At 48.7% G+C, this 27,576-nt stretch overlaps 1 protein-coding gene across 1 annotated transcript; it reads right to left on the bottom strand.

The window, feature by feature from the left end:
* Positions 1-592: 592 nt before the first annotated feature.
* On the bottom strand, positions 593-26,734 carry LBH (LBH regulator of WNT signaling pathway). Its single transcript, XM_082642806.1, has 3 exons — positions 26,489-26,734; positions 23,798-23,900; positions 593-3,219 (listed from the first exon to the last, which is right to left on the bottom strand). Exons 1-3 carry the CDS (start codon positions 26,512-26,514, stop codon positions 3,031-3,033), a joined length of 318 nt encoding a protein of 105 aa, XP_082498932.1. The 5' UTR covers positions 26,515-26,734; the 3' UTR covers positions 593-3,030.
* Between the last annotated feature and the right edge of the window lie 842 nt (positions 26,735-27,576).

Here is a 27,576-nt window from a genome sequence, read left to right as displayed (position 1 = left end):
CTGTGCTCTAGAGCCCACAAGCCACAACTACTGAGCCCACGTGCCACAACTACCGAAGCCCCTGTGCCTAGAGCCCATGCTCTGCAACGAGAAGCCACCACAATGAAAAGCCTGCACGCTGCAATGAATAGTAGTCCCTGCTCACCACAACTAGAGAAAGCCCACACGCAGCAATGAAGACCCAATCAATGCAGCTAAAAATGAATAAATAAAAATTTTAAAAAAACCAACAGCCACCATGGCTGTGTGTTAAAATCTAGGTGATTCTAAAAAATGCTAATGCCTGGACCTCACCCCAGACCAACTGAAATGCAAGTCTGTGGGGGTAGGATCCAGGTATTTGTATTTTTTTAAAGCTCTCTTGGTGACTCTGATGCACATCCAGAGTTAGAACCGCTAGCATAGAAGAAAAAAGCTGCTTTCATTCAACCAGTTGATAAAAACCATGGGTGGGCTCACCCCAGAAGGGCCAGAAGGTGAGATACGTAAGGACCCTCACATGGGGCTCCACGAACTCAGCCTCCTGCAAGCGTAGCTCCTGTGCTTTGTCTGCTCCAACGGAGCAGCAAGCAAGAAAGCAACCAGACCAGAGTGGAAAGCATTTTCAAACTTTATTTACAACTGTCACAGTGACAAAAAGTAGTTTGGAAAAAAAAATGCTAGTTTCTCCCTGAGCCTCAAAAAAGAACAGATAGAAGTTACAGGAGGTTCATCTTACAACAGGCATTTTTACTGAAATACTAGGGGGTTTTTTGTTTTGTTTTGTTTTGTTTCAATAGCATCAGTTAGAAATACACACAAGTTACTTTAAAAAAAAAAGAGGAGGCCAGACAGGAGCTCAGCCACTTGTCCAAGAGCAGCTGGGTCGCCCCAAGGGGCTCGCCGCTGAGGGTCCTGACAAGCTGTCAGCCCCTGGCCTGCTCAGACTCCACGTGACCGTACAAAGGGGTCTAGCGACCGGCAAAAATAATAAACCACCCCCATAAACACACATATACACAAAGTAGATTTGTTATGCAGTTTACAAGCACGTTCCCATCAGACGGCAAGACCAGGACAGATGATACAGGGGAGCAGGTGAGAGGGGGACACAGAAACGTGGGATTTTCAAAGGCAAGACCCCATCCACACAGGGAGGCACGGGATGAGAACTGCAGCTGCGGGGTGTGAGGGTAACTGGGAAAGGCTCCCTGCAGCCAAAACAGAAGAAGAGGGAGAGCGAGAAGCCCCCTCGCAGGGCAGGCTGCAGGCCTCTCCCACTTGCTCAAGGAGCTGGAGGAAGTTATTGCCATCGGTGTGTGCAACACAAGCAGACAACACAGAGGTTGGGGGCAGAGGGGTGAGGGGGTGAGCGTTGGCTTCCCAGGACCAAGTCCTGCTGATGCGACAACAGCACACGCTGGTCCTCCTGCACCAGCGTTCTCCAGAGCCACACTAACCTTGAGGTATTAAGTACAACTCTACACGCATGTCCCCGCTGGGATCAGGCTGGACTGACTGGAGCCCTGAGGGGACATGGTGGGTGCCTCCGTTGGCCGAGTTCAGCCCCAGGGAGGGTCCTGAGCGCACCTCTTGGCTGCACTGTCCTGCTCTGAGATAGAGATGGTCTGAAGGGCTCGTCCTGCAATCTTTGCAGTTCCAGATGGTTAACTATGACGAGAAGCTCTAAGTCCAAGCTAGCCTTCTCTTGCAACTTGCCCTTGCAGGGGTCAGGTGGGAGGTGAGGAGGGATGATGCTCCCTCATCCTCCCCCCTGCATCCAGGAACACCGTGGAAGAAGCCCAAGATCTCATGACACCCTTTAGTTTCAAATTCAATCCCCAGGCTGCTGCATGAGAGCCTGTCACTGCCATCCAATAACTCCCAGGCTCTGCCAGCTCTCAGGACCTGCGTTAAAGCTCACTTCCCCCACAAGAAACAGAAAAAGCCTCCTCCATTCGCCACCCAGCTCCCACCGGAAAAAGAGGCCAAGACCCCACATGGGAATGGGTGCTGTGGCTGGCCAGGCTGGCTGGAATCTGCGGCAGGGCTGGCAGCCACCCAGCCTGACTGCTGTGCCAGGGCTGGGAGGGTGGAGATGAGGAGGAGGAAGGGCCAGCCTGGGGGAGCCCACCACTCTGTGCCTCTGCCCAAAGGGAGAGCAAGTCTGGGGGGAGCAGGTGGGGATGGACCTTGGTGTCCAAGCATCTACATAGGCCCTCCAGCAAGGGTGGGAAGGGCTCTCGCTACTTCCAGAAGGGCTGGGAGGCAAAAAGGATAAATCAGGGGAGCACTCAACATTGCAGCCTCTTTAAAAACCTCCAGATTACAGGAGCACGTGCACCTGCTAGGGCCTAAGGAGAGGGTCTGGAGAAGGAAACGGGAGGTGTTCCTGGCATCGGCATCACCTCCAGCTGGTTTGCAGGTAGCCAGCCTCCACTGCTCTCCTCTGCCTGCCTCCCCATTACAGACCAACACACCTGAAACAAAAACAAAGGCTGGCAGTGGGCAAAACTAGAGAGAGATGAAGACTTTGTTGTCTGATGTCCCAGCAGCCAGAGCGAATGCTTGCTGGGTAGGTACTTCCTGGCTGCAACTTCTCTGCTCAATGTTTTCTTTAAAATGTGTATTTTCTCTTTCATCTCCTGTTTGTTTTCTTGCCCCAGACGTTCCTTGCTAGCTTTGCACATCCCCCCATCCCAGCCCACCCCCAGAGCCCACTGGAATCCCACAGCTGCCCCCAGCCTGCTTGAGTTCAGATAAAGATCTCCAAGACACCCGCCTCCCCGCACCCCCCAACCCCTGCTCTAAGCAGCTTCCTTTCTCAAAGGTCTGGCATGTTGTCTCAGAGGGCTCCGCTGCCCGACATCTCAAAAAAGGAAAAGAAAAGAAAAGAAAACCAACTCAGTGATTTGCAGGTGCAAAACGGAAGCCATCATCTGACTTTTTCAGAACTATTGTGGCTCATGCTCTCCTTCCATGGTAGTGGGAAAGAACACAGTTCAGGTACAGATGCTGTCTGGTGCGACCCTGTGGGAGCCGGCGTGGACTCTACTGTTCCTTGTCTTCGTTCGGTGTCTCTTCACAGTTGTCCTGCTCATCCTCCTGGACCAAGAACTCCTCGGGGGGCCACCGGAGCTCCCCGCTCTCTACCTCCCCCTCTGTGGGCTCCACCACGATGGAGGGCAGACGGTCCTTCAGTTTGCAGCAGCGGTCGAAGTCTGACGGGTCAGGGAAGATCTGAAATAAAAGCGGAGAACCCCGTCAGGTACACGTGCAGGACCAAGCCCCCGCTATACACCAGAGACCGTGCTACACCCTTGGGATACCGGGGAGCAGCAGGTGGGATACTGCAGAGCATCAGGCAGGTGCCAGGGAACAAACTCTGGGGCAACAAAGGAAACCCAGACTAATTCTGAAGCTGAAAGTTTTCATGGCAGTGCCAAATTTGTGTTTGTACTTTTTGGTCTTGTTTTCAGATAAAAGAACTCAAAATCATGTCCACAGTGAGTCACATCTCCATTTGCAGCAAGCATTTTACTCTAGAAGTACAATGCATACAAAAGGTGCCATAACATTAAGTTCCTCCCAGGATAATTATTGGCACCTACCAGGCACTTTACATATATAATTTGGACCCAACACAGTCAGGCAGAAGCATAGGTGCTGCTCACGCCACCTGAAAGAATCCCAGGAGATTCCTGGAGAAGGAGGTTGCCCAAATCATTCAGCCTGGAAACGAGCAGTGGTAGAATGGGATCAAACTCAGGTCTGTTTGACTCCCAAGTCCGTGGCCAATACCACATGCCCCTCAAGGAGACGGGTTCTGATCTCGCTGTAGCTGTAAAGTCAAAGTCAAATCAGGGTTGAAGGCATGGCCCCAGACACAGGCACATGGGAACATAATCCCAGGCTCTTTTTTCACCTGTAAACAACACCTGGCTCCTTGACGGCTCTACACCTGAAAGAGTCTACTTGTCTTTCCAGAGTCCTGTCAGCGAGGTTCCTTTTTCTGATGCCTACTGTGTGTCCTGACCAGAGCTGGGAGAAACCCCAAACCAGGCTATAAAATCCATGCTCTGCGGATTCCCTCTGCGCACACTGCCCTGTGACTACAGCTGACCCAATTCTCCCAGCAGCTTAAGTACTTAATCCAATGGGTCTCCTGCCACACACAGCCCTCGGGGACACGCCAGAGAGCCAGAGAGAGGAGACTGTCTGGGACGCTGGGGCTCACAGAATCACACGGTACCTGCAAGGCCATCTCTTCCAACCTCTCCATTTGATAGATAAGGAAACTGAGGCCCAGAGGGGTCAGGAGACTTGCTCAGGGTCACACAGCTTGTTAATGGCAAAAGAAAGGAAAGCAGACCCTGGAGGGGGTGGAGACACACATTTGAAGAGATCCCGGGGGTTCCCTGTGCCTGGCTCTGTTCCTTGGAGGTAGTAGAAGTGCTCTCCTAGAAACTCAGGCCTTCCCAACTTCTGGGGTGTTATGAGGGTACCCAATCTTACTGCACCTAGCCCCATGCAGTGCTGTCCCCATCAAGTCCCTGACCATGTCAGGGGCCACGTGGGGCTTCCGGGAATCAGGGGCCTCAACACAACCTCCCCAATCCCTGCAGACGAGTGATTATTAACCATTTATCCAATAAAGCCCTATTGCTGGGGGATTAAGTCTTAAGCCAGCTGCACAACCAGGCATCATTAAAGACTTAACGAGGCTTATAAACAGTATCGTAATGGTGGCCAGGAGGAAAACAAGGCAGGGAGGGGCTCGGCTAGTGGGGTGAAGGGAGGCACGAGGAAAGATGACGCCCCCCCTGCGGGCTTTCTCTTCCTGATGCAGCCAGCCCTGCAGGTCAGCCCTTGGACTGGGCTCTGCGCACAGACCCACATGCCGAGCAGGGAAAAGGTCAAGTGGCTTACTTGGGCCCCTCCTCACTTCTCTTCTGGGGAGCCGGAGCCCCCTGCTGTGGGTAAGGACACAGGTGCCCTTCCGAGCACAAGCCTTGGCCATGAGTGAGGGGAACCCCATGAGTGCAAAGTATGCTACAGTTTACAAAGCTTCAGATCCCTCCTGTAGGCCTCCCCCCCACCCCCCGCCGCTGCCCAGGAGCAGAGAGACCCTGGGGCTCTGAGGGTCACAAGGAAGAGCCAGGATTCAAACCTAGATCTCCTGTCTTCAACACCTGTGCCTTTTGAACAATGAATGGACGCCACTGGGTCAACATGCCCACTTCACAGAAAACTGACCAGGGAGGGTGGGCAAGACCCTAGGCTTTTTTTTTTTTTTAAGATGTTGGGGATAGGAGTTTATTAATTAATTTATTTATTTTTGGCTGTGCCGGGTCTTCGTTTCTGTGTGAGGGCTTTCTCTAGTTGTGGCAAGTGGGGGCCACTCTTCATCACGGTTGCGCGGGCCTCTCACTGTCGCGGCCTCTCTTGTTGCGGAGCACGGGCTCCAGACGCACAGGCTCAGTAGTTGTGGCTCACGGGCCCAGTTGCTCCACGGCATGTGGGATCCTCCCAGACCAGGGCTCGAACCCGTGTCCCCTGCATTAGCAGGCAGCTTCTCAACCACTGTGCCACCAGGGAAGCCCAAGACCCTAGGCTTTAATGGCCCATTTGGCAGTTCAGGCCCCAGGATGACCATCTGGGCAGCTATAGGTCCAGAAGATGAGCTGCCCAGTCCAAACAGTTGTTCTAAATCTTCAAGGACAGAACTGCGAAATATCAAGAGGGGATGGACACCTGGCCCAAGACAGCCCTGGGCCCCTGCCTCTACCCTCTGACCTCGAGCCCAGGGCTGGGCCTGCGCTGTGACCCCCTGGCTGAGAGAGGTGGCGCCCGGCTCCTAACTAGGATCGCCCCCGCTGAGGAAGAGCCAGAGAGACAGGCAGCGGCAAGGCCAGCAGAAGGAGGAAGAGGACGACAAGGGTGGAGAGCATATGATTTTGTTCTAAGCTGGAAACGCGTCTTTAACTAAAAGTAGGGGGAAAAGTGTTAAAATAAGGATGCTGCTGATGATGGAAGATACGCCAGGCACATTTGCTGAGCAGAATCTCAATCTTCACAATAATCCTCTGAAGTATGCAGTGGTGTGATCACTATTTATAGATGAGGAAACTGAAGCACAGAGAGGGCAAGTGACTTACTCAAGGCCACAGAGCTAGGAAGCGGCTGAACGGGGACCCAAACTCAGACCCACAGGACTTCAAATGAGGCGCTCATTTGACAACACATAGTGTCAAGCCACATCAACCTTGACATCACTTGTACAACCCTAACCAAGACCTCTGAAACGCCCGGACCTCAGTTTCTCTTTTTAAGAAGTGAAGTGGCCTTCTGGTCTCACTAGGTGGGTGCAAATCCTGGGCAAATACAGAGATGATAAAATGCTTTGAAGACATAAGCTAAAGTCAAATTGGAATGTCCTCTTTGGAGCAGTTTCAACAGGACTGCGAGAGCAGTCTCCAACAGCAGTTTCAAACTCCAAGCAAGAGGCAGCAATACTAACACAGTAATTAAAATAACTCCAAACAATGCCTTTCATACCAGGAGCCACACAATTAAGTCTTTTAAGTCCTTGGGGGAAGTCTGAGCATTGAACTTCTGATACTGCTTACTTGCCAGAGAACTTTGCTCCCTGAATTGCTCAAAGCAGGCGCCATGGAAAAAAAACCTTTTTTTTCTTTTACAAAGCCTGTTAATTACATTTAAAAAAATCACTATAATACTCTAACCCTCCCATCAGAGATTATACTGTATTATCAGATGATACCAATTTATGCCTCTGAAAATTGTAGCTCTCTCCAAAGACAAACAAAACGCACCCAGAACCAAACAGCTTCTCATTTCCTCACATCCAGACAGAAAGCCTTGCAAAGCAAAGCTGAGTATTTTGCCAGTACAATCTTATCTCTGACAGCTGCCTAAGAGGCTGACCCCAAGGAGGTCAAGATTTTTCCACTAAGTCATGCTTTTTAATCATCTAGGCAGCAGAAAAATGAGAGGTTGCAACGGCAGTTTGACGGGGTGGGGAAGGCAGTGGAAAAAAGGACTCAAGTCAGACTCGCCAAGCACATGACAGGTAGAGTTGGGGCAGCAGGCCAGCCCAGAATGCTGTTTGCCTGCAGGAACTGGCCAGGAATAAAGCACCGCCCCTGTTCCAAAAAGAAACTGCTTCTGGTTAAACCTCTTACCCCAAAGCGCCCCTTCTCCTTGGACTGGAGAAGGGGGAAAAAATCCTTTTCGTTTCTCTCTGAAGCAAAAGGCTCCTCTCTAAGGTGTCCAGAAAGGAAGATGGGGAGGCTCTGAGAAGCATTTCCCACCCTCACCCTCCAGGGCAGGACAGATCACAAAGCACCCATCCCAGCTGTGATTCTCTCAGCCCTGCCCCGTCCTCTGTCCACCAACACTGGACTCCACATCCAGCTGTTACACTCGGCTGCCAGGGCTGATGGCTTGGATGAAACTAATAGACACCAAGTTCCCTCCTTTGCAAATGACATCTTGGAGATCACATGCACCAAGAACATCCCGGGTCCCGCATGTCCCACTGTGGGGAACAGCAGGCATTCAAACTTGGTAATGGTCAATTTTATAGGGGACACTTCTTCAAAGGCATCCTTTGCCAGGTGGCCTCCAATCCCAACAGGATGTGACATTTTGGGAACTCAAATGAGTTCATTCAAAAGGTCAAAGGAGGGGCTTCCCTGGTGGCACAGTGGTTTTAAGAATCTGCCTGCCAATGCAGGGGATACGGGTTCTAACCCTGGTCCGGGAAGATCCCACAAGCTGTGGAGCAATTAAGCCCGTGTGCCACAACTACTGAGCCTGTGCTCTAGAGCTCGCGAGCCACAACTACTGAGCCCATGTGCCATAGCTACTGAAGTCCGCATGCCTAGAGCCTGTGCTCCGCAACAAGAGAAGCCACCGCAATGAGAAGCCCACGTACTGCAACAAAGAGTAGCCCCCACTTGCCGCAACTAAAGAAAGCCCACACGGAGCAAGGAAGACCCAACGTAGCCAAAACTAAATAAATAAAATAAATTTAAAAAAAAAAGGTCAAAGGAGCTTTAGGACCTTCTGCGAAGAAATGGTCTGTGAGATGTAGTTTGGATGCCAATATACCGGAATTTCTGCCTGTAGATCAGAGCTGTCCAACAGAACTTTCCACAATAATGGAAATATTTTCTATCTGCACTGTCCAATAGTAAACACCAGCCACTGTCACTGTCTCTTAAGCACTTGAGGCTAAAATTTTTAATTCCCTTTCATTTTTATTAATATAAATTTATATGAAATATGTAAAGTTAATATAAATTGAAATAGCTACACAAATAAATAGATAAATATGAGGACAGTGAAAGCAGGACCGTCCAGGAAAGCTCAGGATGTTTGGCTAATAGACCGACATGGGAGGCCTGAGAGCAGAGAAGTCTGGGGTTGAAGGTGAGCTCCTGTAGATGAGGAATTAGTCAGCAGGCTTTTGTTGAAAGTATAAAAGTCACCGGTCAGTCGGCTCCCATTTCACCCATGGAGGGGAACTGAAAGGTAATACCAGGGCTCCAAAGGCCCGAAATTTGGGGGCCTAGCTATCGACTGTCTGCCTCTAAGCCAGGTGACCTAAACCTGGCTGCCTCTGGGGTGGGAGAGGAGAGAGATGCCTGGCACCTAGGATGGAAAATGTGAGCGACTCTGGTTGGAGCAGCCCTCCCCTGTGTGCATGCGTCCCTCAGCCATCACCCCGACAAACAACCCGAGCTGGCCACAAAGAAGGTGGAGGGCTCGGCAAAGAGCTGAGAGATGCTAATAGGGAAAGCGGACACCAGCAGGTAGAGGAGATGAAAGGTGGTTAACTAGATACAAAGGGCTAATTACCAGTTCTGCAAGCTGAGACCCAGGGAGCTTGGCCATCCTGCTCGTCTTTGCTGGGGTGGAACAGAGGAAAGGGCGTGCTGGGGTTGGGGGGGAGAGGCCAGGTGGGGCAGAGGGCCTGTGATGAATAACCACGTGGCTCTCCAAGGCCCCAAGAGGAATCTGCTTCAGCAACCAAAACCACACAGTGTGTCTCTCCCCTCTCTGGTTCCAGAGGAGGGGGTAGAAATGAACCTCAAACCTGTGATGGAAAATCACCACTCCCACCGGTAGACCAGGAGTCTGAAAGATCTGGCTTTTCTCTTGTCCCCATGCCTTATTATCTCTATGACTGGGGTCAAGTCGTTTTAACTTCTCTGAGCCTCAGCTGCCTCGTGAGTAAAATGAGGAAGGAATTTCCACTCTACAGTATTGCTGAAAGGATTACATGATGCTTCAGGTTGAGTGCCAGCATGGAACCCAACAGGCTCAAAGATCTGGAGGCCCATTGCCCTCTTTTCCTCATTTATAAATTGGGATTACTACTAATTCCCATCTTATAGGGCTTTGGAGAGAATTAAATACAGGTATGTCTGTATGTTCTATAAACTTTAAATTCCTAATGATGGTTCTTATTAGGTAAAGCTGGGGTCCCCAGGGAGCATTTACAGTAAGGCACCGGAACGTCTGTAGCTGTGGCTTGGGACCGGAGGAAATCAGCAGCACTCCTGGGCTTGTGCTCACAAAGTCTAGGCCAGGTTCTTTGGACAAATGGTTCATCACTTCTCCTACAGTACCTCTCTTTTCCCAGGGCATGGGTTAGGCCAGCTGGAATGGAAGCCACTGCCTTGTCCAGATCCTGGCCTTTCAGTGGAAGCCCCTGCAGCGTAAGTCTCCCCATTACGCATCCTCCTCTCCTTCCCCCGGCCTACTCTAGGGGCCTGCCGTCTGGGTTTCTTATTTTTCCTGGAGAATAACAATGGATTGGCCTTGTGTGTTTATTCGTTCCTAGGAAGGGCTGGTTTATAACAATGGGCAGATCTCTACCAGCATCCTGCTCTGACAAAGGCTGAGTGAATGAGGGGCAGCTAATTCAAAAGAAAAGTACACCCTGCTTTTTGTCCCCTAACAGTACGTGAAGGCAAGAAATACGTTCTTTGAAATCCTTGCCTCCTGCTATTTTATCATCATCATCATTATTTGCATTTTATTGACTTTTCAAAGTGAAATGTGGCTCGCAAGAACAGAAAGAATTATAGCAAAGGGGCACAGTGGCTACTGCCTAGATTCAGGGGATGGGGAAGAACATTCTCCCATCTGCACTCGGATGCTAATGACCTCATTCTCCATCCTTGAGACTCACGTCACGCAAATCTCCCCTGGACTGGGGTTATAGACTATCCACCTCACCCTCTCCTACACTCCTCTGGTGTCTCTAATCCTACAGGAGACTTGAGCAGAGATTTGGGGCTTTATAACAACTGTTGGATCTCCTTCCTTTGGATTAAAGATGCTTAAGCCTCCAGCCTTGAAACTTAAAAGAAAAGGAAATCCTCTGGATAAACACCATCTTTCATAAACATCTCTCCAACACACACCCATCCTGCAAGTCAGGAGTTCCAAATTCCAATTAATTAGCACTAATTGCTGCAGATATTTCGGGCCCAGCGAGCTGATGGGGCTTTTGTAATGTTACAGAACATCTCTCAAAGTTCTCCAGGGTGGTAAGAAAACACTGCGGCTATCTGGCATAGAATGATTTCAAATACCCCCATCCAAATATCCCCCCTGACTACCTCATTATTGCCCTTTGAAAAGAAGACATGCTTCCCAGTCATCTCTGGGCCTTGGGGGATGGCCTCTCTCTCTCTCTCTCTCTCCTGCTGGTGCCAGCCAGGTGTCCCACAGCCACACACCCTCTCTCAGAAAGCCCAGACTGACAGGGCTGCCATTTCCAACCATTCCCTCATTCTTTGTTTTGGAGACAAAAGTCTTGACTATTTAGCCTGGTCCCATAGCCTCCCATTCTCTTCTTGTCTGGGGTTCCCCTATTACATGGCTTCCAAAACCATCGCTGGTTGGAAACCACTCTCAGGTCTCTGAGGATTTGCTTACAGCCCAGCCCCAGGGCCCTGCTTGGGCTTCAGTCACCACGACCTCTGCAGCACACTACCAGGCCAGCCTGCTTCAAGACTTACACTCTCTCCTGATTCTCATGACCCTGCTCAGGTTCACCTGACCTGTCTAACCTCACCTTCCCTGTGCCCTCCCTGGACTTGGTGTCACCCTAGGCTTTTCTCTGGACTCAGGCAGCTTCCTGGCTTCCACTGTCCATCTGAGGCTGATGATTCTCCAATCCATGGCTTCACTGCCCTTTCACACCATCTGTGAAAGTCTCCACTTGGATGACATCCATCACCTCCAACTCACCTTTTCCCAAAGTGAGGTCATCAGCTAGTTTACATCTTTCTTTAAGTTAAAAACTTTTCTTCCCCTCTCCAACAGGAAACCTTGCTTGATAGTAGGTCCAGTAAAAGAGGCCTGGAGATTATAGTTGATTGCAACTGCAGTATTGATGTGAAAACATTGAAGCGAACAGGGCTATGTTCCTAGAGGTCTGCTAATCTCTTGGAGGCCATCTACACCATCTGTGCTTAACAGGGAGGTGATGCCCAGCTGGCGTCTGATCAGACACATTCTGTTCAGTCTAGAGCAGTGGTTCTCAAAGCTTAATTCCTGAGCTCCTTTCAGGGACAGAGTGTCCATGGAGTTAAAATATTTTCTTAGTAATACTAAGATGTTATTTGCCATTTTTCCTGTGTTGATACTTGCACTAATGGTATAAAAAGCAACGGTGGGTGAAATTGCTGGCACCTGAGCAAGAATTAATGATGGAGGCAGCAGCAAACTGTGCTGGTGGTCATTGTATTCTTCACCACCTCCCACGCGCAATTAAAAACAAAAACAAAAACACTCTGGGCTTCCCTGGTGGCGCAGTGGTTGAGAGTCCGCCTGCCGATGCAGGGGACACGGGTTCGTGCCCCGGTCCGGGAAGATCCCACATGCCGCGGAGCGGCTGGGCCCGTGAGCCATGGCCGCTGGGCCTGCGCGTCCGGAGCCTGTGCTCCGCAACAGGAGAGGCCACAACAGTGACAGGCCCGAAAAAAAAAAAACAAAACTTCGTGTCCTTGATAAAGCAGTAAAGATTAATTTTTATTAAACATTGACTGTTAAGTACATGTTGTTTTAATATACTCTGTGATGAAATGCAAAGCTGGCATACAACACTTCTGGTGCACATCAGAGCACAATGGTTGTCTCGCAGAAAAGCATTTATGGGATTGAGTTGCGAGCTGAAGTAGCCACTTTTTCCATGGGACACCATTTTTCGTTGAAAGAATGACTGACCAATAACCATGGTTATTCAGACTTGGGTGTTTGGCAGAACTGAGCCTGATATTTCAAAGAAAATGAGCCTGATATTTCCAAAAAATGACTGATGGTATTTGCTACCAATGATAAAATCTGAGGTCTCAAGCAAAAATTAGAACTTTGGAAAACTTGTATCAGCCACCATAATCTTGACAGTTTCCTATCACTTGAAGAATTTCTGATGAGACCAGTGGAGATATTAACTAATGTGATTTTTTTGATATTATGTAACAAAATGTGTTAACTTTGGAAGATCTGCATAACTCAGCGAACCTATATTTTCCAAATGATCAGTACAGCATGTTACGAAAACAAGCATGGGTAAAAGATTCGTTCAAAGTGCAAGATAAGCTAATGAATTTTAATGTAAGAGTACAGAAAGTTCATTGATAAGGTTTCAGATTCTACATTACCACTAACCTTTAAGAAACTACCACTTACTGAGTTTTGCCAAAATATCAAAGAAAAATATATGAAAAGGCTACTAAAATATTTCTCCCTTTTCTAAGTACATATCTACATAGGCCAGATTTTCTTCATGTACTTCAACCAACACCAATCACAACAGATTGGAAGCAGAAGCAGATGTGAGACTCTAGCTGTCTTCTATTAAGCCAGACATCAAACAGATTTGCAAAAATGTGAAACCTTTCTTTGTGCTGAACTTTTTTTTTTGTTTTGGAAAATATATTTATTTTTATTAAAAATCATTACTTATATTAACATGTAATGGTTTTATTGTCATTTTAAAGGAATTAATAAATAATAAAAATTTAAAACTGTTTTAATATCAAAAGATATAACCCACATAAACAAATATCTCTGGGGGTCCTAAATAATTTTTTAAAAAGTAAAAGGGACTGAGATTTAAAAATTTGAGAGCCAATGGGCTGGAGAAAAAATACCTTCACAAAGACGACTCCATAAGTCAAGGTTGAAGGATAATATGTTTTAAAACTGGAAAAGATTTGAGGGGAACATAAGAGGTGCCTTCAAATATTTAAAAGGCTGACATGAAGTCTAAGAGAGAGCAGATTTTTTTTAACTCCAGGGGGCCTATCTAAGATCAGAATGGAGGATTTCACTGCATTATACAACTTCTAACAAAAATGATAGAATCAACTCTCTCCATTACAGATGGGGAAGGCAAGGCCCAAAGAGATGCTGGGAGTCGCCTGAAATGACATAGACAGTAGCAAAGCCAAGATTAGAAACCAGTTATCCAGATTCATACTCCATAATCCCGCTGCGCTGAAAGGTTCTGAGCTCCGTATCACTGGCAGTGTCCAAAGAACACGTAAGTGACCCAATGCCACGCTACTGTAGAGTGCATTCCCACATCTGATAGAGACTGGCCCAGTCTCAAAGGTACCCTCCCACTCTGAGATGCTACGGTATCTCAGTTTTGATCCCAAGGAAAATATCTATATCCACGATCTCCAAACTTGGAGACTGAAAGAATCTTGAAAGAATTTTGAAAGAATTGAAAGAATTTTCAAAAACTGTCTCCTTTCACACCTTTTAAAACCGACACCTAAAACTTCTGCTATATTATAAATATTACCATTTTAAAATAAACTTTTATGCCACTCTTTTAAATAAGTACTCAATGGCTTATAAACACCATAGCAATTTGATATCTACCATCACCTATTTTAAAAACTCATAAACAAGCTCGTAAGTCAAATCTTATTCCTTTCTCTACTTGAAAATGTATTTCCATTCTACTGCTCCATAGAATTTTATATTAATGTATTTTCATGCTTGAAAGTTTTTAGTCATTAGCTTTTTTCATACTTCTCTGCAATAAAAAGATGTATTTGTAAATTGGCTTTTAATGTTTTTATGTCCCATGACCCTAAGGCTTGTTAGTTAAAAAAATAAAATTCTGGATTGGCTTATTGCAGCTATTAGTATATAAGTAATCAATAAACATACCACAAATAATTATTAAACACAAAGGTAATTTTTCACTGTTTTTTTTATAGATAGGTGGGATTTATGAAGCTTCTTAGATAGTAACATTTTTAAATGGTCCATTTGTTCGATTCTCCTAAGGTTTCTATACCCTGGGAAGGCACCTTAAAAAATTCACGTAGGTGAGAAGCAGGTCCTCTTACAAAGGGGGTGGAGGGCAATCTTTATAGGAAAGGTAGGAAAAGAAAACTGGTGAAGCCTGTCTTCAGGAAACGCAATTTTAGAAAAGCAACAGAAGGAAGCCAAAGATGTGGAAATTGATTTCTCCAAAATGCTCTCTGCTGTCTTATCCCTTGAAAGTTTCTGTGAAACTCAGGGGCAGCTGTCCTCTGGTTTTAACACCTTGTTAAAACATGAAGGGGTGTATACATAGAACCTGATTAAGAAGTAATTTGGCATTAAAACCTCCAATATTAGGGTGCCAAGGAAAACAGCCAAGAACGTTTCTGATATGACTTTAACTGCTATATCCAAGGGGGCAAATGACCAAAGAAATACAGAAATCATAATTTCGTATTAGCTTATCTTTAAGAATGCTTCCGTCCAAGAGGACAGATTCAACTCTCGAAGAAAGAAAATTCCTTCATGGTAACAACGGTGACGCCAGTCACAGGAGGTCAGGCACCACCATGGTTATGCTTTCCCGTCCACATACACACTATGGCTCAATTATATTTTTTCTTTACTCACTTTTTAAAACATTAAAAAATAAAATAAAATTCTATCACTACATAAATGGAAAAGTAGTATTACTTGTCATAGGTAACAACCATGAAATACACTAACATTTTCAAAGTTTGTCTGTGCACCTAAATTAACTTTGTAAACCACCAGGCATATGTGGGCTCTACTGGAACATTGGCCTAGGCTGTTGACTTGTCGCAAAGAACCTGGAGCCTTGCAGTGCTGTTGGGTGGAAGGCCCTTGAACACTGGCCCAAGACTTCCATTATGTTCAGATCTACTTCTAAGAGCCCAGTTTATCCTTGATTCCTGGGAAGCAATATTTCTAAACCACGACCATTCCATAAGCCAGACCTGGAACCCCAGGAAAACCAAGATGGTTCAGGGGACTAAACGTGCTATCTGTTCAGCCTTCGTGGGTATCCAAGCCAAGGCAACTACCCTGGTCTTCCTTAAGGTCACACGGTGCTCCAATGTCATTAACAGAATAAAGGAGATAAGTAGGGGAATCGCCAGCTCATATACATTTGTAATCCACAGAGCATGTCAACATACCCACTATGGGACAAGAATGTCGCTGGCTAATTTGCAATGCTGGCTAAATGGTGCCTAAACATCATTAACTGTTAACATCTCTGCTCAAAATAAGCAGTTAACAAAGTAGGGGAAGATGTACAACATCTCCCAAACACTTTAAAGTAACCAAACACCTTTCTGACTCTCTCCACAAAGCTCCTCCATCATCCCATTGGTATAGATTTTACAACCCTGAGATTCTATTTGCTAGAACTTTCAATGCTGGGAGCTTATACTATGATAAACTCTTTTATTTGTCTTCTGTTATTAAGGTAATATATAATCAAGAGGCTTAATGATGTTGAATCTCTTTGATTCAGTAATTCTACTTCCAGGAATTTATCCTGAGGAAACAAATCAGACCTGAGCAGAGATTTGTGTAAAATGATATTCAAGGCAGTGTTCTCTGTAAGAACAAAATATGCCACAACCTAAATATTCAGCAATAAGTGGTACATAACAAAATGAAATGCCATTTTACAAAGAAAACCAAATGACAGGAACATAGTCACAATATTATATGAAGTGAAAAAAGATTCACTCTGGCATATACAGTTTTACCTCAATTTTATTTTTTTAATAAAAATGCATATAAAATACTGGAAGTAAACATACCAAAATATTTCAGTGATAGGAATATGGGCATTTAAAATTTCCTTTGTACTTCTCTATATTTTCCTAAATTTCTAAAAGGAATTAATATCACCTTTATAATTATCACACATACACACGCTCTCTTACACCTTTTGACTCAGAAATTCTATTCCTAAGACTCTAAGGAAATAGTATAAACTATGGACAAAGATTTATATATAAAATTATATATAAATTATCACATTATTTATAAGGGAAAAATATATACAATTTAAAAATAATTCAACAATTGGAGAATGGTGAAAAAATCATGTTGTAACTTTATAACATTGTGCAGTTATTAAAATGCTGGCTTTGAAGCATTTTTAAGATAAATTGTGGGCTTCCCTGGTGGTGCATTGATTAAGAATCCATCTGCCAATGCAAGGGACACGGGTTTGAGCCCTGGTCCAGGAAGATCCTACATGCCGCGGAGCAACTAAGCCCGTGTGCCACAACTACTGAGACTGTGCTCTACAGCCCACGAGCCAGAACTACTGAGCCCGTGAGCCACAACTACTGAAGCCTGCGCACCTAGAGCCCGTGCTCCACAACAAGAGAGCCACCGCAATGAGAAGCCTGCACACCACAACGAAGAGTGGCCCCCGCTCGCCACAACTAGTGAAAGCCCGTGCGCAGCAACAACGACCCAACGCAGCCAGAAATAAAAATAAATAGAATAAATTAATTTATAAAAAAAAGGTAAGTTGTGATGATGTGATGCTGATGACTTACATACCATTAAGTAAAAAAGCAGAACACAACCCTGTGTGATCTTGGCCATATAAAAATATAAGTTCCGTGGAAAAGATGCTAAAATGTTAACAGTTGCGATTTATGCATGGTAAGATTATGGTGACTGGAAAAAAAGTTTAAAGAAGAAAATAAAAATTCCATAATGGGCCTATGTTACTTTAAAAATTTGAAAAGTAAGCATAAGAATAATAAAATACATAGTTTGCCAGTGAAAATATGAAATTACTCAAAAAAGGTGAAGGAAAAGAAAATTTTCCTGTAATTACAGCACTCTGATCTAAAACAACTGCTATTTACATTCTGCTGTCTGCCCTTTTGGTCGTGTGTGTGTGTGCGCACGTGTGTGTGAGTTCATGTAAGTGCATGTGAGTGTGTGTGTGTGTGTGTGTGAGCCTCTGTAGGCATCTCAGGCTCTGTCCCATGGGGATCAGCGGCTGAGCCTGGGGCTGCCTACACACCTCGGGTTAATGCTCACCTGCGGATAAATTAGAACTGACACCTAGGGCTGTGTCTAGAGAAAATGGTTAGGAATTTGGGAAAACCAAGGATGCTCTCAAATCCAGGGTGGACATGTGTTTCAAGCTCTATGAAGTAAAGACAGGAGATGAATTCAAGGTATACTAATTAATTCTGCCTGGGAACCACCTTCAGGTTCAAGTTAGGAGAAAGTCAGACCTAGAGACAAACCCCCCCTGAACTGAGGTTTGTGACTTCCCTCCTTGCTCAGGGCAGTTCTCCTTTGGATGAGAGATCTGGAACCTTCCTTCCCATTGGCTCCAGTACAATTACTGGCCGAGTTGCAAGTAGTCGATGTCGCTTCAGCTAAATGCTTGGGTGCCTCTTCTCTACAGTTTACCTAAAAGGGGCTTCTGACAGTGTAAGGCAATTAATTCTAGAAGTGAGGGGACTGAGGGAGCTCCCAAACTTCCCTTGAGGTCAAAACAGGCTGGAGAAACTTTTGGCAAATATTAATTTTTTTCTAAGATAGGTCTGTGCAACGAGGGGCCCTCCCCCAGTCAAGGAGTGGGGAGCAGACACAGGAGTTGATTGACTGATCAAGAATCCTCCTGAGCTGGGCTCCGGGACAAGGGAAGGGCAGGTGGCGAGGCGAGAGACAGCCGAGGGGGGTGCAGGGTCTATGAGACTGAAAAGGGACGAAGCCCCGGCAACTCTGGGCCCCGTGTGAATGAGGGCCTGTCTTCATCCTCCGAGGATTATTTCAGGACTAGGGCCTGAGAGATCATTTCAGGACATTCAGTAGACACCCAGGAATAGCTCTTGGCTCCAGTCACAAGATTCACCACCCAAACTCATCCATTTCCCTAATGGTACAATCCTCCTCTCTATCCGACCTGGGAGACTGGGTCACCATAGAGAAAATGCTGATTCTATAAAAACCCACACCGTGGGATAGCCAAGGTGGAGGGATAATTCTCAGTTCAGGAAAGGGAGAGAGGAAGGGTCCAATCAATCATACAGCATCCATTAAGCAACTATTTGCAGGACACTGTGCCCAGCATTGTGGGAACAAAGAGCCGTCTAAGACACAGACCCAGGGTCTGGAGAGAGATGAACACACCACCGCTTGAGAGGTCTCAGGCCTAACACAGGCCCTTTGAGAGAAGACCAGGTTGTATGGCTCCAGTGTGTGTCACGTTGGCTAGGGAAGTGAAGCAAGCTTGTTCTCTCCCTGGCAGCGCTACAGACTCCCTGCTGTGACCACAGTGTGTATGCTGGGGAGGAACCCCACGGGAATAATTCCAGCCCTCTGCAGGCCCTCACCCAGGGGCATTCCAAAACGCTGAACACCATGTTTGTGTCAAGGCCTTGGGCACTGAAGGAAGGTGCTGGATCCCTCATACAAAGTAGACGTGACCTGAAACTGACGTGACCTGGGCACTGACTCAGAAAGAGGCAGCACGTTCAGACGCAGGCCCAACGCCACCCAAAGACATGAACTCCTGTGCCTCTGAACCCTGTGGCCCTGACTGCCTGTTTGCCTCATGTTCTTATGAATTGTACCAAGCAGGGAGCAGGGTGGACGGGGTAGGGATATAGGAAAAAGAAAACTCACTCGGATTCCAGGAGCATGTCGTGTCCATGGGGGGACATCTCCTGCCAAGTGCTTTGGAATTTTAGCTTTATGTCTCTTCAGGGCCAACTGAGGCTTTTTTAAGTCTGATGTGAAAGATGTTTTCCTGGTGACCATGGGACTTCTGTGCGCCTGCCCAGCTGGGCCTCCAAAACTCTTGAGAACATGTGGGGTACCACAGCTGGGAGTATCCAACGAGACAAGGGCACCAGGAGAAGGAGACAAAGGGAGGTGATGACTTATGCCTGGAGTGGCCTTGTGAGCGGGGGCTTGAGGGAGGCGGAACAGAGACACGCGCAGGAACCCCAGCCCATCACTGATTTCAACACCTGCATTTACACGGGTGGTAGCAAGGAGAGCCAGCCTCGGGGGTCTCATAAAGAAAGGCTCAGCAGAGAGGTGAGTGAAGAGAAAGTGTTTCCGAACTGCTACCTGACTTTAGAGGTTCAACTGAGACTGTTCTTTAAGAGAGAGGTTGCTGCTTCTGATAAAGAGTGAGGAGGGAGAGATAAAGGAGTCTACTGTTGAGCCTTGGAGATGGAAGAAGCAGAGAGTTCCTATCTGGGCAGCAGCTATTCTCAGCCAGCACAGTGCATTAGACCCGTCCTAATGCAGAGCTAAAAGCGAGGCTCAGACTGCAAGAAGCAAACGGCAGGGCTGTGGCACGAGAAAGTCACCCATCACTGTCCCTCCTCCCTATCCTATAAAACGCCAGGATATCCCTCCCTCCTATTGGGAAATGCAGGGGAAGCTCTTAGGGAAGGCCCAGAACACGGGGCACTGTGGTACATGTAGAATTAGCGCCTCTGGCTTACAGCGCATCCTCCCTGGCTCCCCTCATCTGACTGGTAGGTGGCCGTTGAATGGTAGGAGTATGAGTCCAAGAACAGCAAGAGGAATACAAAAGGTGACCAGGGAGGGACATGTATGCTGATCAGAGAGGAATTTAAAGGGCCTTGGGAAGGATAAAAGTTATCAGATCTTGGTCCAGTTGCTTTAGATGGGACAGTCTTAAGTGAAAACTGGGGAGCCATATCTCTGTCTAGAACTTAGCAAGGGGGACAGAACTGCAAAAGCCTCAGCAAACTGTGCCGGGGGAAGCTAGGCAGCAAGGCCAGAATGCACAGCCCTTGGCGGTGGCAGCATCAGTGTCCACAGGCAAATGCCCAGATCCCTTCTCCAGGCCAACTCAGGCCTAGCACGGAAGGAGACCCAGTCAGAGAGGCATTCCGAAATGCCACATTCTTAGAGTCCCTAGAGCTGCAAGGCAGCCACTGACCTGCTCCCCTGAATTAGGGAAAGGAAGAAGGCATTAGGCGCAGACGTTCCCGTCCCAGGGGCCAGAGAACCGGAGGCTGACAGATGCAGGGTGGGGAGCGAGCTGCAGCCAGCAGGGGCAGAAATGTCCTCATGGAGACCCTCCCACTCAGCCCCGTGAGCTGGCCGCCACTCCCATCCCGCCCAACATGTCCTCGACTTTCTAGTAACCATTCACTCACCCACCCCGCGGGGTGTCATAATTCATGCCAAGTGAGAGAGCAGACGTGCACTGCACACACTGAATTGACTCTCCAAGTAAATGTTAAAGACAAAACAAGGCACCGGCTCTGTGGATTTTTATACATGCTAACTCCCTAAGCACAAGAGACGGGCTTACCCGAATCTTTCAGGGGATAGAAAGACATCTATCTGACCCTGAGGAGGCCCTTTAAAAATTCTAAGGCAGAAGTGAAGGTGGGCAGCTTCAGAACCAAGAGACTCAATTTAACTGAAAGCACCACCATCCATTCAGCACCTGCTCTGTGAAGGCCCAGGGCCAGCGGGCACCTTGGGTTGGGGAGGGCTGCAGGAGGGGCGATGGCTGATGGGGACCAAGAGGGAATAAGTCATCCCCTGCCCTAGGACACATGGGCAGGGAGAAGGTCAGGCAGGACCACGGCAGCATCATTTAAGCACAAATGCCACAGGTGCTGGAGAAGAAGCAGGTCACATCTGGGGCAGAGAAATCAGGAAAGCTTCCTTCTGGGTAGGTCTGGAAGGTGGGGGAACAACTGACAAATTCCAGTGTGCCTATTTATTTTATGACCTTGTTTCAAGGTCAAACCACAAGTCTGAGATTCTATTTCAACTGCCAAGTTGGGATTGATGTCTCCTTCCCACTTTTAGTTCCTTGGAAAAGCAGGTTGCAGTAAAAGCCATGTACTATTATTACCCTCAGGAGGAATGCCAAGAACAGAGTTCAAAGATCTCCTGCCCCCAGAGCCAAGCCTAGCCTGAGCATGTACAATGGACAGGCTCCAGCCAAGTGCAGCCCCAGCCAATCCCCAGAACTCTGGTGGGAATGTGTTTAATTGGATGGCACTGGCTTTGAGTGGGCCCAGAAAATACCAGTCTCATGACAATTGGCAGACCAATTCACTGCACAGCCCTGCGCCTGGCTGAAACAGGGGCAAGCCAAGGGGTATCTGAAGGTGCAACAAAATTAGAGATGGGAGTGTCCTCTCAAAGCCTCTTTCAAGGCTCAGCCCCATTCTGACCTCCTTCTCCCAAGCCTTTAGATTGCCACACATCCCTGGACAGACCGTAGCTTTCGTATTGCTCCACCAGGTGGCCTGTGTGCCAGTTATGTACATGCTAGTTTCCCACGTGAGCCCTGGACCCTTCCTACAATGCCCAGCATAGCATGTTACATATAGCAAGTGTCCAATAAATACTGCTTGCTTGACGATAACCACCTCTCCCCTTTCTCTTCACCAGGCAACCAGAAGACCTTTCTGAAATCTTGTGACAGAGTGCTCTGAAGTTCTAGGTAAGATATTTTGGAACTGTGCAGTAGTCCCCACTCAGGTAGCAGGGCAGATTTCCTGAGAGGCTGTGAAAACTGGGCCCTAAGTCTAGCATCACAAAGGAAGATTTGAGGGCCCTTTTCTTAGGCAGCATCGTTATCTTAGGAACCCAGAGGCGATTTTATTTTCCTCCTGCCATGGCAACCCCAATTCAGCTGCCTTCACCCAGCACTGCAGCCCCTTCTTGGGTGATGACCTGCTCTTACCCTCAGATCCAGTGGAATGACCTGAAGGTCAAGAAAACTGTCCTGTAGGACCTGGCCCTTTATCCGGGAACACGTTCAAAAGGAGAATATCAAAAAGCACACAGACATACTAATGACTGTGTCTGGAAAGGTTTTGTGATGGAAATCTAAAACCCAGAACTGAAAAAACAAAAAACAAAACAAAACAAAACAAAAAACACCTCACCTGTAACCACAAAGAGATTCAGTCTGATTCAGTGGCTTGGAAACTGGTATCCAAAAACACCCCAGCTGGTAGGTCAGGAAACTTCTACCCTCCCACAGGCTGTGGGGCTTTCAATTGTCTCTCTCAGACCCACTCTGAGGGTGGAAGGTACAAAACCAACCAGGAAAGGGTATTTCCCCCCCTCAGGCTACCTGAATACTTATTTCCAGCCAGCAAAAGGGGCTTGGCCTTTTTGACACACAACAAAGGGGCCTTCTCTAACCTCCCAAGTGTGTCTGAGGTGACTCTTGCTGCCAAATTACCTTACCCAACCTTAGCTTTCATCTCAGCTCTCTTTGATCACCCTCCCTCCATCACACCCACCCAGCTTTCTATTTTCTCTTCCTTCACAAAACAAATGCCCCTGGAATGGTTCTAAGGCAGAGCAAGTCTAGATTCCAGCCAAGAGCCAAACCCAAGGCACAGACACATGATACATCAGAAGAGCAAGGTTTTGGAGTTTGAGACTCAAGTCATCCACTCAGTCTGAGCCTGTTTCCTCATCTGTGAAACAGAACAAAAATTCCCATCTCAGTGCCCATGGTCAAGAGTGAATGAGTAACATTTGTAAAGTGCATGGCCCACAGCCACATTCAGTTAATATCTGCTGAATGAGCCATCACACTTCATTCATCTTCCCCGGCCAGCCATCCTACACAATTTCCCTAGCTCCGAGATCTTCCCTTAAGAACAGACTCTTTCCTCCCCTGAAGGTAATAACGTAGGCACTCTTCTTGGAAATCTGAAAACAGTTCACTGCCTCGGCGCTATGTGGAGGTCTCTGTAGCCAGCTGCGGGCAGTGGAAAGCGAATGGCAGGCCAGAAAGAGCACTGGGCTGAGAATCTGAAGGTGTTACTTAGACCACTTTTTTCGTCCTTATATATTCTGGATCCACCACACAGCATAATCTATATGCTGGATCCTGGCAATAACATCCCTGAGAGAGCTACCCTTCTGGGAAAGGTCTCTTCAACTCTAAGTAGTTTGAACATTAACCCTGTTGGAATCAGTTGGTCAACCATCAACTAGAAGAAGAAAGCAGCATTTGACACAGCAATGCCTCCACCAGACTACCCTTCCCCATAAGCTGCCCCTCACAGCAATGTTGCTACTGCCCAAGGCTTGGGTGGGGAGGGAAGTTCTGATCTGAACTGACTGCACATTACCACTTCCCCCTTTGCCACCATGAAGCGGAGAGTCCACAGCAGCCAGGATGACTAATTAATAATATCAGCTCATGCTTCCTGAACGCTTACTGCCTCCTAGGTACTGTGAATGCCTTATCCATGTCATCTCATCATGTTGAATCTTCACCACAATTCTGTGAAGTAAGGACTATTGTTGCCCCATTTTACAGATGAAGAAACCGAGGCTTACTGGCATTAGCGGACTTTCTCAAGGGTGCATAGCTCTTACAAATAGCACTGGGGTACAGAACCAAGTCTGCCTCCAGCCCCAGCAAAAGACACTAGGCTCTAAGGAACCAGAAGGAAGCCAGTACTGAACTTACCTGATAGGAAAGGCCATCCTTTCGGGGGTTGAGGCCAATTTCCTCCATGGATGGGGTGTTCATCATCACCTCAGTCATCTCGGCCGATCTCAGATAGTCAGGGCTGCCAAGAAACCCAGAGCAAAAGTCAACAAACACACGCACTTTCACATGCCTACTCTCGGTGCCTTTTGCTGTTAAATTAGAGGACTGCCTGGAAGCAGGATGAGAGGTGTTCAAAACAGAACTCGCCGAAAAAACGAGCTCATGCCCCGAGGAAGCACCTTACAAGCCTAGAGCATCAGGACTCTCAACCTCCACCAACAAAGCCCATTGTCTGAAAACAGCTCTGGCAAACCTCCTCTTCCCTCCTCTCCTGTACTAGTCCCTACTGGCACAGAGCGACTCTGGATTTTCTTTTAAGTGACAGAACTAGAAAAAAAAAAACAACAACAGTAAGTAGCTGAGGCCGTCTATCTATATTAAAACCAATTCAACCCGTCTCTAGGGGAACTGAATCTTATTATTACATAATGATAACAGGTCAACCTCAGAGAAACCAAGTTCAATAATGCTGCCTTCCTAAATCTCTCTCTGTGTCTCTGGTGTTCCTTTTTGCAAAATGTCCCACTTAAAGCCCCAAGGGGTCAGCTTTCTGAAAGCTTCACATCTGCCATCCAACCTCCTTCTCTAGCCCCAGCCACAGCAGCTGCAAGCTCACAGCTTGAAAAACATCCCCTGGATTAAAAGCCTTAAGGATGCCCGGACTCTGACTGCAAAGGAAATTTCCAGAGGGGCCAAGCTGGCCCACCAATGGCTGACATGTGAAAGTGCTTTGTACTCTGTAAGCAGGATACAAGTGTTCCATTATCCTCACACAAGCCATGGGCACGTACAGGGTCCCGAATGTGTAATGCCAAATAGAACATACCAAAGTCAGTGTACTCCCTACACAGCAGTCAATATTTTTACCATCATGCCTTTACACATGGTTAAAAAAAAAAATGTAGGGTAGGCCTTAGAAAGACTGTATCTAAGGAAACAAGGGTATCAAACTGTTCTTCATTTTACATCTACTACATAGAGTAGAAATGGCACAGGATTTGGAAATAGAAGCAATAGGTTCTGGTCCAAGCTATGCCACTCAAGTGCTGTGTGATCTTGAACAGGTCATATAACCTCTCTGAGCTGCAGATGCGCTGTTAGTCTGTTACCATGATGCTAATAATGCATATCTCACAGTTATGGTAAAGGACTAATCTCTGGGGGGTAAAAGCATTGCAAACTATGAAATGCTAATCAGCTGTAAAATAATACCAAACCTTAATCTCTCAGGGGACAATAACCCTGATGAGTATTAACACCATCTTGGCAAGTTTTGAGTGGCCAGGGGCACACAGCCTCCAGTTGCCTTCCAAGTCTCACGCATATGGTACCTGGAGGTGGGAGGGAAGGAGCGCTCAGAGGAGAGAGGTACGCAAGCCTCCGGGGTAAGGAAATTTTTACTTTGTTTTGAGAGTTCAGTCTCCTTTCTAAACAGAGACAGGCTGGGTTGGGGGAGGGGAGACTAAAAGAAGATGCTAGGCTTCCGGGCAAGTTTAAGGTCAGGAGCCAGGACTCCAAAGTCAGTTTCCCCCTGGGTTATGGAGAGGCTACTGCCCACCCCCAAAATAATGGGCCAGAAGAGCGCCCACCGGGCTCTCGCCAGGCTCTTAGCCTGGTGTCCGGGCGTTCGCTCCTCACTCCCGGCTGTGGCGCGGGGCCGAAAAGTTGAAGCAAGAAGCATGAACTTTCCGGTTTCTGAGCTGAGCAGGACTGCGCGGATATGAAGCCTGCGGCGCCGGGCTCTCCGCGCCCGCACCTGGGAGCGAGCTCCAGGCCGCCAGCGCTCGCCCCCCGACAGCTCTTCCTCTTCCCCAGCGCAGGAAGGAAGCAGCAGTCGGTGCGCAAGTCCCAGCGGCCGGGGGCCTCGCTCTTCAACGAGGCGGGCGTCCGGGGCGCATCCCTCCCAGCCCCGATCCCCGGTCGGGTGCAAACCTCCACCTCCACACCCGGCCCGGGCTCCTTCCCGGCGGGCCCGGTGAGGGCGGCTCCTCCCCAACCCGGGCCCCCATCAAGGCGCTTCGGGTTTAGGGGCTATGGAGAGAAAAGGGATCGAGAGGGTGCAGCGAAGGACTGTGCTGCTGCCTGTGGCTTCAGTCGGGTTACGTGTGGGGAGAGCGTTTTCCCTCACCCCTCGGAGCTCTGCAAACGCCGCCGCTGCACCAGCTCAGCCCCGCTGCCGCCGGCCTCGACGCCAAGACTTGCATGCAAACAAAAAGGAAAAGGGGAGGGGCCCGGGGAGAGCAGGAGCCCCCCACGCCAGGCAGGGCGCGCGCCTCCTGCAGCCCTCCGCAAAGGGGCTTTTATTAGCCGGGTTCAGCCGTGACCCCTGGTTCTCCCCCGACCCCACTACGACCATACACACACCCTCCCAGCCGTCACTTAAGTGAGGGCTTCGAGTTCACTTCCTTTGTCTGGATGCTCTCAGCGCCACCTCCCCACCCCCACCTTTGCAACCTTGACGTTGACTCCTGCTCGGGCTTGGGCGGCGGGTTAGTGCCCGGCGCCCGCGCCACCCGCTGCCCTCGCACAGAGCAGGCACGAGCAGGCGCCCGGGCCCCGCAGCCACGGCCGCGACACGGATGCCCGCCGAGGGCGCAGGATACTTACCAGTGAATGGGGAAATATACAGACATGAAGTCCTAGGGGAGCCTGACCCACGCCCTTGTGATTTAAACACGGTCACTGCGTCTCGGGTAAGGATGTCACGGGCGCAGACAGGCGCGGCAGGCTGCTGAGTGTGGGCACTGGGCGTTCGCCGGTCCGCCTCCCGGAGACAGCCCCACTGCCAGCAGCGTCGGCAAAGCAGACGGAGCTCTCGGCTCTCCACCGAGCTCGCGGCCCCACAAAGAGCCCAGGAAGCCGTATTTATAGGGGCGGGGGCGGGGCTCGGCTCCGGGAGGCCCCGCCCCCCCTCGCCCACTCCTGGAATAACGTCACCAAAATCATGAATGGCTTCGGCGCTCGCAGCTCCCGCTGGCGGCGGCTCGGGGGCGCGCTCGGCTCTGTTCCCCGAGGGCAGTGGTTTGCTGCAGCTTCTAGCCCGGCTCCCACCCCACGACTCACACACGCAAACGCGCGTGGCCACGCGCGCGCGCACACACACGCACGCAAGGGGACCGGAGTTCAATGTCAACGCTACTTCAGACCTACAATCCCGCGGGCGTTGGTGCCCCGCGCCCCTCTCCCTGCACACACCTCCGGGGCCGGGGGGCGGGCACTTGGGGGCAGAGGACCATGGTGTGAGGAGGTCGCCGGGGCCCGCTCCGGACGTGACCGCTCGGCGCGGGGGGCGGGCGCCATCCCTCAACCAGCGCCTTCTTTTGTACCCACTCGCCGTCCCCGGCCCACACCTCGGGACCCCTCTTCAGCGTACATCCTCCAAACTAGGCCTTTCCCTGGCATCCTCGCCCGTGGCACCTGGATTGCTGCGCCCGAGACGCGTCTCTTCTATCCCTGGGAAGATGCGTGCAAATGAGAGCACAGCTAAAAAAGAGGCAGTGGGAAGGTGGGAGGGGACGCGGAGCTGCGGGACCGAGTGCCCGAGGGGCTCACGTTAGCTTGCAAGGGACTGGTCTGCAGCCCTGAGAGCCGTGGAGGGTTTGATTTGTGTGCGAAAGGATGTGGTGTCGTCGTAGGGTTTTTTCATTGGACACATACACACCCGACCCGTGGCGGGGGAACGGGGGTGCTGGGGG

The sequence above is a fragment of the Mesoplodon mirus genome, assembly GCF_964341445.2.
Source record: "Mesoplodon mirus genome assembly, chromosome: 14".
Taxonomy (NCBI): Eukaryota; Metazoa; Chordata; class Mammalia; order Artiodactyla; family Ziphiidae; genus Mesoplodon; species Mesoplodon mirus.
This window is presented reverse-complemented; position numbering and strand designations above follow the sequence as displayed.

Excerpts from the sequence above, each read along its gene's own strand:
- LBH (XM_082642806.1), bottom strand. The coding sequence starts at position 26,514 with ATGTCTGTATATTTCCCCATTCACTG. Across the intron at positions 23,901-26,488 it reads GTATATTTCCCCATTCACTG|CCCTGACTATCTGAGATCGG; the intron begins GTAAGTATCCTG and ends GTTTCTTGGCAG. Across the intron at positions 3,220-23,797 it reads AGGATGGCCTTTCCTATCAG|ATCTTCCCTGACCCGTCAGA; the intron begins GTAAGTTCAGTA and ends CTTTTATTTCAG.